This window comes from Octodon degus, unplaced genomic scaffold (genome assembly GCF_000260255.1).
Source record: "Octodon degus isolate 3935 unplaced genomic scaffold, OctDeg1.0 scaffold00002, whole genome shotgun sequence".
Lineage (NCBI taxonomy): Eukaryota > Metazoa > Chordata > Mammalia > Rodentia > Octodontidae > Octodon > Octodon degus.
Genome location: NW_004524578.1, coordinates 18,818,115 through 18,828,852, shown reverse-complemented (window position 1 = coordinate 18,828,852; position 10,738 = coordinate 18,818,115). Strand labels below are relative to the sequence as shown.

Sequence of the window (10,738 nt, the reverse complement as noted above, 5' to 3'; positions counted from 1 at the left end):
GGCGGGGCTGGCTGGCATGTGGTGCTGGGGGATTGAACCGTAGTCCCTGTGCTTTGTTTTAGCTTCGCTTGTTCTAAGTAGGTGCTTTAGACCACTGAGCCATCTCACCAGCCCGTTTTTTTTTTTTTTAATTTTTTTTTTTAACATTTATTTATTGTGTGTGTGTGTGTGTGTCCAGCTCAGCCCACCAGGGGGCGGGGCTGGCTGGCATGTGGTGCTGGGGATTGAACCGCGGTCCCTGTGCTTTGTTTTAGCTTCGCTTGTTCTAAGTAGGTGCTTTAGACCACTGAGCCATCTCACCAGCCCCTGTTTTCCTTATTGACCACTTTCCTGCCCTCCCTGTAGTCTGTGGCTGCACCCAAGCAGCCAGGAGGTGTAAGTGGGGCTAGCTGTGTTCAGGCAGGTGCGCCGCTGACCTCTTCGCTCCCCTCCTCCTCCTCTTCCTCCTCTCGGAGAACCTTGTCCAGGACGTTTCCTTTGATCTTGAAGTCTCGGGAGGTGCTGAGCTTCATGTGCTGCATCAGGTTCACCTGACGGATGGCAAGTGCAGAAAATCCTGTACCTCACAGGTCTGTTGGGACAGCATACCATCTCCAGCGCATTCCTCCCAGGCCCTTCAGTTCCCACCCCTGGGCCTGCTTTCCTTTCTCGTTAGCTTCCCACCAGGCCGCCTGATCAGAAATAATTAAGAAACAGGCATGGAATGTAGTCAGATTCTCTTCCCACTGCAGCCGTACTGGTTAGGTCTGCCAGATCCCTTTAACAGTAAGGGAAATGGGAACAAATAAGAAAGTACATTTACCTTGGACTTCTTAGAAAGGCTGATGAGAAACTTTTCATACTGTTCTATGGCAAAGATGAGATTAGGGATTGGCTTGGTTTCCCGAAGAACTCTGGCCTGAGGGAAAGAACGTAAGATTTACATTTCTGGTTTCATAGTTTTGGGAATTTTTCTGTAGAGCAGAACTGCACATGGCCTTGGGGAAAAACTGGAGTATTTTACAACTAAACATAATTACCCTGTCTGTAATTTCTAAACATCTTTTGTTGTCTAAAGATGGACTACCTATGTTAGGGTCAACTGCAGAAATTTAACTGCCTCTCTGACTTCCTGTGAGTCCAGTCTGACACTTCCTTACAGCTGGGATTACATGTCTTTGCCCTCCATTTGAATGACAGATTTTTTTTTTCCAAGCCCATAAATGAAAATAGCCAGGCATGGTGGTGCACACCTGTAATTCCAGTACTCGGGGCTGAGGCAGGAGGATCACCATGAGTTGAGGCCCGCCTGGGCTATATAAACCAGTTTGTGCTACATGGAACCCTGTCTCAAAAAATAGAAATTATCTTGGAGATAATTCTAGAGCCGAATGCAGATGCCTTATTCTGGAGTTTCAATAGGTGCCACCTTGGATGACAGTCTTTTTTATTTTTATGTATTTAGTACAGGGTCTCAGTATACATATTGGATTTCTAGTGATTCTCCTGTTTTCAGCCTCCCAAGTGCTGGGATTACAGGTGCACCACCATGCCCAGTCTCGATCACTGTCTCAGTGCACCCTGAGGGTAGGGCTGGCACAGCACACTGGGGATTGAACTCCAGTTCCTGCGTCTAAGCAAGCACTTTAATCCACTGAGCTATCTGGCCAGCCCTGGATAACAGTTCCTTATACTTAGGCCTTTATAGTTTTTGTCTTCAAGTGGAATTGTTACATTAGTAGTTATGGCCAAATGTGTCCCCTTCCTAGGTTGCAGTCATTTTTCCCTTTGTCAGCAAAGTTCCTCCTTCATCCTCACCAATTCTTACAGGTCCTGTCCTATATTGTGTCTTTTGGGCTCACCAGCTTTTCCTAAAAACAGTTGTAATGAAGAACTAATGACCAGCAAGTGTGTTTTAATAGAGTCACTAGCTTACCATGACTCTGGCAAAAGTAGTTTTCTGTTGCTTCTCTCCTGTAGATTTCTTATTCTAAAGAAAAACACACCATTATATTTCTGAACATTTTTCTATTCTTAGCAGGCTAGTAAATACAGCAGACAATGGGGACCACATCTGGGTGAGTAGGATATGTCAGTAACTTACCATGACTGTGCCAACAGCAGTTTTCTCCTTTTTCTTCTCTCCTGTGGATTTCTTGTTCTAAAGAAAAACAAACGCACCATGTCATTCCTGAAGGTTTTTCTATAGTTAGCAGGCTAGTGGTAAATACAGCAGACAGTGGGGACCACATCTGGGTGAGTAGGATTTCTGTGTAGCAGATGCTGCAAGACGAGAAAAACGCAGTGATGCTTTGTAATTGTCAGATGTTTCTTTGTGTTTCATGGTTAACAGCAGATGATCTGTTGCTCTTGGAGATAACACAGAAAGGAAGGGCAGGACAGCCACTACTGTCCTGGGTCAACCAAGGCACAGTAAAAATGGGGGCTGTCAAGATGGCAGGTTTGTTTCTCAATAAAATTATAGAAAAAAAAAAAAAAAAAAAAAAAGATGGCAGTAGGGGCAGGTGTCTTCCTCCTGGGCTCCCGGCTAAAAGGGCTCTATAAACAAGAAGAAGCTGTTACAGAGGCCACAGACTTTCCAATTAGAGGCCATCATAGACAGATGTGCTTTAGGTGCAGTGTGGTTAACATGGGAAAGAAGGATGGAAAGAGCCAGACCTACTTCCTAAGCTGGAGATTCCTGGGGAAAAAAAAGAGGTCCTGGAGAGGAAGGATACATGATACAGCAACCGAGGAGGACAGGGTGCTGACAAGGTTACAGAATTTCTGCCTGAAGGAGAGACCTGAGCGGAAAACACCCAAGTTTAAGGTACACGAAAACACGAGGGCCTGGGATATGGCTCAGTGGAATAAGCGCTTCCCTGGCAAGCGCAAGTACCTGAGTTCAATCCCTAGTTCCGCAAAAGAAAAAAAAGAAAACACAGGAAGCTTTTCCCTTAAAGAGGTGCCTATACCTTCTAGGGAAGGAACATACCATATTCCTCAGCAGTTAGATAAAGAAAAAAAGACCTTGGGTTGGGGATGCAGCTCAGTGGTAGAGTACTTGTCCAGCAAGTAAGTGTAATTCCCATACCCACCTAAGGGCTTGAGTTAATGCAACCATGGGCTCTTACCCAGGGTCACTCACTAGATGGCACAAAGAGAAAACTGTGTTGTCAGTAGGCCTTAAGGCCAATATGGAGAGGATGCCCAAGGCGTACAGGAGGCTAATTTTTGTGTAATTTAGGAAAAAGAACAGAACCTCCAAGGTATCTTGTGCTTCACAAAACAAAATGCTTGAGAAGGGGTCAGAAACACAAAATTACAACTCTCCAACATTATATATGTCTACAAATAGCAAAAGATGCTACAGTGGTGTGGGTGTTGGCAAACTACAGCTCAAAGATCTGGGCATGGTGGCTCACGTCTGTAATCCCAGCACTCGGGAGGCTGAGGCAGGATGATGGTTGTGTGTTTAAGACCAGCCTGGGCTACAAAGTGAGGTCAGGCCAGCCTGAACTGCATAGCAAAACCTGCCTCAAAAAACCAAAATGGGGCCAGGCAGATAGCTCAATGGCATCAATGCCTGCCTGGCCAAGTGCATCCTCCTGAGTTTGGTCCCAGCTCACACACCCCAGTCCCCTCATAAAAGACCAAAAACAATAACAAAAAAGCTACGGTCCAAAGGACAAATCCAGCCCATTACTTTTTTTGTTTTGGTGTTGCTGAGTGAACCCAGGACCTCAGGCATGTAGGCAAGTGCTCTACAGTGAGGTATACCTCAGCCCTCATTATGTTTCTGAGAATAAATTTTCACTGCAACACAGCCATGTTTACACTTGCATACTTGTCTGTGGTTGTTTCATACTTTTTTTTTGTATTTAACAGCAGAGCTGAATAGGTGTGACAATCTATAACCCACATAGCCTGAAATATTTACTATCTGACTCTTTACAGAAAGCTTCTGACCCCTGGTATACAACCAAACTAGCTGGGCTCTAGGCTTTGCTGGCCTCTTTCTAGCTGTCTGTTCTTGGATATTTCAATTAACTGCTCTAATACAGGGCAAGTCCTGATCTCAGCGGCATAAGCACCTGCCTGGCAAGGGCAACAGTGAGTTCAATCCCTGGTGTCAAAAACCAACCAAGCAAAAAAGCAAAACAAAACAAAACAAAAACCACTGAAGGAAGAACGAAGCAATGCATGAGAACTGAATCATACAGACAAGGCTAAAGGTCTCTATTAGTTTTTCTAACACATGAACAGATACAGTGACTTCTGGATTGCAACAAGGCTGATGAATAGGGTCTAACAGCAGTGTTTCCCAAGCTGAATTTTGGAACACTATTCTGCCAAACACTAATGCTATTATTTTAAGTTTTCCAATAGGCCAGTTTTGGTCATTCACACCTGGGGCTGGAGTGTCTCCTACCAGAGTCTGGCATGTAGAGTTCAGGATACTGCTAAACATCCTAAGATGCACAGAATAGGCCTCACAGCAAAAAATTATCTGGCCTAACATGTCAGCAGTGATAAGGTTAAAACTCCAGTTTAAGCAAACAGTACAGGAGGTTAAAATATTGTAAGAACTTGATAGTATTTATGACCTTATGACACATAAAACTACTTTATTAATTTAGTGGCGGTCAAAGCAAATGATGGAAGGAGCCCATAACCCTCTGCATCCCCAGAGGCTGCTGCTCTCTTAGCCATCTGACCTCAGCATTTTTCAGGTGACTGCTGTCACAAGTACTCACTCTGAAAGGATACCCAACGGCAGAAATGAACCAAGTCACAGAGGCAAAGCAAGTTTATTCCTTCCCTGCTCCAAATGCAAACATATCTAATGTTTTCTTTCTCTAAATCAAAATGATTTCCTTGGTATGAATAAAAACCTTATTGCTACAACACCTTTGAGTCTTGGCTTTGTCTCAGATGGACACTTCTGCCTTATGGTTAAGTAAGGAAGAAACTTCATATAAATGCAAGTCAGGTGGCCAAGCAGCCTCCTGGCAACAGGCCTTTTCTTAAAGATCAACTGTTGTACTGCCTGTGAACCACATACCTGTACATACGAAATGTAGGTGTAACACAGAGGGGTCAGATGAGAACCAGACAGCTTCACCTGCAGCAAAGGAGGAAATCAATGTAACTGCAGCAATAAAATGCTTGCTCTCTCTTAGGAAAGCCATTCTCAACTTACCAGCTTTTCCATATTTTTTGGAATTCCTCCTGAGCTCCGACACACCTGGAGATACTAATAACAAAAAGATTCCCAGATTTAGCAGACTAGCCTATGAAGCACATGTCACTGTGTAAGGGAAGCTATGTGACTCATTACCCTGACTAGAGAGGGAAAAGAAAATTCGATACAGGAGCCAAGAACAGGCTTCCTTTTGCCTTCCTCTAAAGTTCCTAAGCTTCCCAGATAGCAGGAAATGAAAGGTGTCTGTTTCTGATCTGCTCAGCCCATAGCTTTAAAATCCTTCAGGTTGAGAATCTACATCTTAGCAAACCAGCAACTTGGCTGTTCCCTAAGAACTCAAAGAGAAGAGGCTCTTCATACTATTATTACAGCACCTTAGAGCCACAGCAACACATGTAGCTGGAACTGCACATTCTAGAGATGGCTGCAGTGCTTGCCTGGTACACTCTGGGTTGGTCTAGGCCTAAGTATTTAGTACAGATCATGGATGGAATTAAACTACCCACTTCCTATCATCTTCTGAATCTCCTGAAGACCAGAATATTGTATGTGTTTCACTTAATCCCTGCACTGAATGTACTGCAGGGCTATGTATCAGTGAGAATGGGTTGACTAAGTGTCAGGCCTGACCGAGATTCTCAAGGAAAGAGGTCTTTGAAAAAGAGTTAGCACTCAATCTAGTATTACTTATGTGTCAAGGAAATACAAGGCTCTGAAAAGATTTAGAATAACTGCATCAGCCATTTTCACCTGGCCTGTACAGATGACTGTCCCTACTGACCAAAGTGAAATGAAACCATGACTTGCAAAGACAGGGACAGGAGCCAGGTCCATAAATGTTCTTGGCAACAGGTTAGTTGGGATCTGGTTGGAGTGGTGGTGGGGAAACCCTGTTTCTCAGACACTCACATATCTGACAAGTGCTGTAAGGATGGTGTACATTTTGCACAGGCCCTTTAATAAGGTGTCCACACAGCTGCCCGAAGGCAGGGCTGTCTGTACCAGCTCATGAAAAAATGTCAGGAGCGTTCCCAGTTGCATGATGATGGCTTTTTCAGTGGGATGGTTCTGTAGGGTGACTTGAGAAGAGGTCTCTTCTGAAGAGAAACAGTATTAGTTTATTTCAACCAATTTTATTTTCTAGTTAATACTAAAGAAAATTAGACATCAACTAAATGCTACTAACTAGAAATCTAGCACAGAAAGGAGCATTCATTATGCAGAGTGAATCACCAATCACGCCGTCACAAGCCACACTACCTCTTCTACTTTCATCACATCAGAATCTAGCTCAAGAACAGTAAGGAACTGAGCTCACGGGCTCTAACCTTATGCGGTCAAATTTAGATTCTGCCCTCACTGCAAATCCTTGAGCTCCACCAGAAGACATTTTACCTGACAGCATCTCTTGGCTCACTTGTCCCTTAAGCCTGGTGATTAGCCAGTCTACTTCTTCCAGGACCTTCTCAGCCTGGCTCAGAACAAGTAACTGTAAGAGAAAGGAATACCGGGCATGAGTCACTATATGCAGCTGTGGTAGTAATATCACAACTACAGCTTCTGCTGGTGGGGCTCAGGCCTCAAAACAGAAGCTGCTGCAACTGAGTCCACAGCTCAAAGTAGAACAGAAGGAATGACAAGGTATTCCCATGTATTGGGAGCAACACTCACACAGACAGTGGGGGCTGCTGTTTTCAAAGTCACCAAGGCAAAGTGGTTTGTTTTTTCTACCTCTACATCCTGGGGAGGGAAAGAGAGGTTAAGACCCAAAGCCAGCAAAGCTGTCCCCTTGACCTCCACTCCCACAGAGGATGTCCTGGGCTATAGCACCTGGTCTATGTCTCCCAGCTGCCCGTGGATATCCTGGGACACATCACGCAGCAGGGTGACAGGACTCTTAACCAAAGCATGAAGGCTGAAGAGCAAGCTCATCAGGCTCTTACAAAATGAGGCATCTTCTAGGGGGTACAAAGAAAAAAATTCAAGGTAAGTTATAACCTACTCAGGTCCTACAAAAGTGAGACAGAGACACAGGGGGTACAGGAGGGAGTGGGGAAGGGAGAAAAAAAGGGAGGGAATGAGGAGGGGTAGGGGGAAGGGGAGGGAGACTCGCCAGAACACTATGCTCTTCATGCTCTAGTGTTATATACTTCAAACAATGCTGTACTGCAATTGTGTCCCTTTATCCACATGCCCAAGAAAGAAGTCACCATCTACTACTAGTCACAAGAACTCACCTCCAGTACATTACCAGCTTCCTAGCTCCCCACACCACCAGAGAAACTGGTATCCTAATGTTTAACACCACAGATGAGTTTTGCCTGATTTAGAAGTATATCTAAACAGAATCATAACTTGTGTGCTTTCTTATGCCTGGCTTTTGTTTGTGAAATCCTCTCTATGTTGGAGTGTGCAGGTGTAGCCAGTCTTTATGGTGCTATGTGGTTTCCCACTTTGTAGCATCATAATCCCTTCATCCATTCTGCTGATGTACACTTCACTTAGGTTTCGGTGTTACCTCCTGAAACAGTGCTGCTATGAGAATTCTTTCACATTCTTGCTGCTATGAGAATTGTTCCACATTCTTCAAACTGCTGGGTCATGGATATGTTGAATTTTATTTATTTATTTATTTATTTTTGTGGTACTGGGGATTGAACTCCGGACCTTGTGCTTGCCAGGCAAGCTCTTTCCCAGCCCTGATATGTTGAATTTTAGTAGGTAGATATTGGCAAACAGCTTTCCAGAACAGTTACACCAATTTACATCGGTGCCAGCAGTGAAGGAGACACTCAGCTGCTCTGCATTCTTGCCCACACTTAGTAATCATTGTGTGCCTTCATCATGCTGACCACTTGGGTGAAGGTGTAATGGGAGTGTCTTACCTTTTCTAAAAACTAGTTGGTGATGATGATCATATATAAAACTTTTAGGAAATGTAGCAGGACTTACCTTGGCTGTTTTCCTTGCAAATCTTAGATGTCCAGGATAGCATCTGCACAAACTAAATAAAAGACCATTTAGATATTAAATAAACATGCTAAAAAAAGAAAGAAAGAAACATGCTAAAGGTAATTCCTGTCAGAACTGAAGAGTCCTAGGCCTTTCCAAGTCTGGAAAAAGATCTTCTAAAATACATGCCTAAAATGATAATGTTAGAGAACATAAAAATAAATCCAAACATAGGAGAGGTACTAACACTATTCTAATACAGCATATGACTTAATTCTCAATGTCTGCGTCCACAATAAGGGCCCAGAGTACCGGGTCTGGATCCTGTCTGACCTTCACCTGCCCCTATCATGGTGGTCTACAGCTAAATCTCCTCTACCCACACTTTACATAGCTTTAAGCATGTACAACAGAGATGTGGGAGATGAAAATCCTGACTACAAGGAAAGTAGAAGTAGCTTGCAGGAGCCAAAAGGCCAAAGGAGTTTAAAAGAGGGTGAAAAAAGGGAGGAAATTAAAAACCCAAAAACTAGGGCCAGTGAGATAGCTCAGCAGACTAATTGCCTGCCTAGGCAAGGGCAGGGACCAGGACCTGATCCCCAGCACCACATGCCCAGCTGGTCCCACCCTGGGGCACACTGAGCCAGCCACCGAGATCAGGTGTGGTGGCACATGCCTGTAATCCCAGTGCTTGGGAGGCTAAAAACAGGAGGATCACTATGAGTCCAAGCTCTGTAGTGAGACCCTGAACAAAATACACACAATTTTAAAAAAAACAAAAAACAACAAAAGCCAAACCAAACCAGACAAAATTCCTTAGGTGAAGGAGAAGGAGACAAATTTTGGGACAACAGACATCTGAGTCACCAGGCACCTTCTGCTATAGTAGTTTTTAGGAATAGGCTTTCAGCTACAAAGGCACTGTGATGACGCAAACTTTAAGTGCAAATGACCAATAATTCAGTTTTTATTTGTTGACGGGAAAAAATAAAGTATGAGACTAACTGAAGGTTCTCTATGAACTGACATTAAAAGATCTCCAGAATACAGTATTAAATGAGGTAAGCACAAAGCAGAAGCAGCTTTGTGTCAAGAGGGGCATGGTTGGGAACAGAAGTCTAACTTCACACTGTCTTGCAAAGGCAGAGAAGCTCCTGAAAGAAACTTAGAAGACAGTGTTTATGTATCTGGGATACAGAGCGGATGAGCGGATAAAAACCATGACTGTGAGGGACACTTGTATTTTTATCATTTCTGGTTTTCAACTCACAGGACTTCATTACCCATTCAAAATTAAATACAAAAACTTTAATGACACTGCTTAAAATTAATGGGATAGGACAGAGAAAAGCAAATTAAACTTTTCCTGCAACTATCAGCCTTTCCAAACCTATTACCCCACTAACACCCCTACAGCTCTAATTTCTTTCTCTGTGTTTCTTTTCTTTCTTTTTTTTTTTTTTTTTGTTCAGAACTGGGGATTGAACTCAGGACTGAGCTATCTCCCCAGTCCCTCTGTGTTTCATTCCCAGTCCTTTTCTTTCTACTGTAAAAGTCATATGAAAACAAGAGCCTGGAAGTCCAGGAGCAATGAGCTGCTTGGAGCTGAAACAAAGGTGGAAGAAAGGGAATTTTCTTCAGGCTAATCGCAACTAAGCCACAAGGAAGTCAGGCTGGGCTGCTTTTCTAGTGCTTACACATCTCGTCCACAGTATTCCATAGAATGGCAGTTCCTGCGCTGAGGCTCATGGAAGGAGGCCTTCAAACGGTCTCCCTCACAGATGAAAATGTAGCTGGGCTTGAGCACCAAGTCCTCACTACCGGGATGTTCTTTACCATCTGGGTGGGAAATACTGGCGAGTGGAACAGATCCACCAAATGTGGCCCTACTCTTCCTCTTTTGTGTGTAGATCCTTGTGTGGGTGGCACAATTCTAAGTGTATGTGTGCACATTCATGTGTAACAAACTGATAATCTATCTTCTCACTTGTTTCTGCTTTGGGACTATGGTCACTTTCTGACTTCATCATCATCATTACTGAATTCTCGTCAAACTAGTACCACACAACTTTACTGAGAAATCCAATTGCTCAGTATCAATTACTCTCTTCATAATTAACATGCTTTCATCTTAGGAAAGAAGAAGCAAACATCAAGACTGGGTTACAGGGCCAGCAGATTAAAGTGCCTGCTTAGGCAGACACAGGGGCCTGGAGTTCGATCCCTTGGCCTGCTGTGCCAGCCCCACCCTGGGGGCATGCTGAGACAGCAACTGAGACTGGGCATGGTGGTGCGTGCCTGTAATCCTAGCACTTGGGAGGCTGTAAACAGGAGGATCACTACAAGTCTGATCTACGCAGTGAAACCCTGTACACCCTGTCCCCGTCCTAAATACAAAAAAAAAAAAAGGCTGGGTTATAAAGGCAAGCTCTGTGTGATGGCACATGCATGTAACTCCAGAACTTGGAGCTGAGGCAGGAGGATGGTAACACTGCCCAGCCTGGGGAACTTCCTAAGAGCCTATGTCAAAATAAAAAGTACAAATGGTGAGGAATTCAGCTCACTTCCAGGGCCCTGGATTCAATTCCTAATAAAAGGGGG

General features: G+C 44.0%; 1 protein-coding gene across 1 annotated transcript in view; it reads right to left on the bottom strand.

Moving 5' to 3' along the window:
• Nucleotides 1-10,738, bottom strand: part of Fanci (Fanconi anemia complementation group I) — a gene marked incomplete at its 5' end in the record, with an annotated part of 56,441 nt that overhangs the window by 935 nt on the left and 44,768 nt on the right. Inside the window, 11 exons of the mRNA XM_023712332.1 lie at nucleotides 417-530; nucleotides 803-898; nucleotides 1,916-1,969; nucleotides 2,084-2,140; nucleotides 5,045-5,104; nucleotides 5,183-5,236; nucleotides 6,095-6,282; nucleotides 6,581-6,674; nucleotides 6,857-6,925; nucleotides 7,016-7,143; nucleotides 8,138-8,189. Coding sequence (XP_023568100.1) covers nucleotides 417-530; nucleotides 803-898; nucleotides 1,916-1,969; nucleotides 2,084-2,140; nucleotides 5,045-5,104; nucleotides 5,183-5,236; nucleotides 6,095-6,282; nucleotides 6,581-6,674; nucleotides 6,857-6,925; nucleotides 7,016-7,143; nucleotides 8,138-8,189 — 966 coding nt within the window. The remainder of the gene's footprint in view (nucleotides 1-416; nucleotides 531-802; nucleotides 899-1,915; nucleotides 1,970-2,083; nucleotides 2,141-5,044; nucleotides 5,105-5,182; nucleotides 5,237-6,094; nucleotides 6,283-6,580; nucleotides 6,675-6,856; nucleotides 6,926-7,015; nucleotides 7,144-8,137; nucleotides 8,190-10,738) is intronic.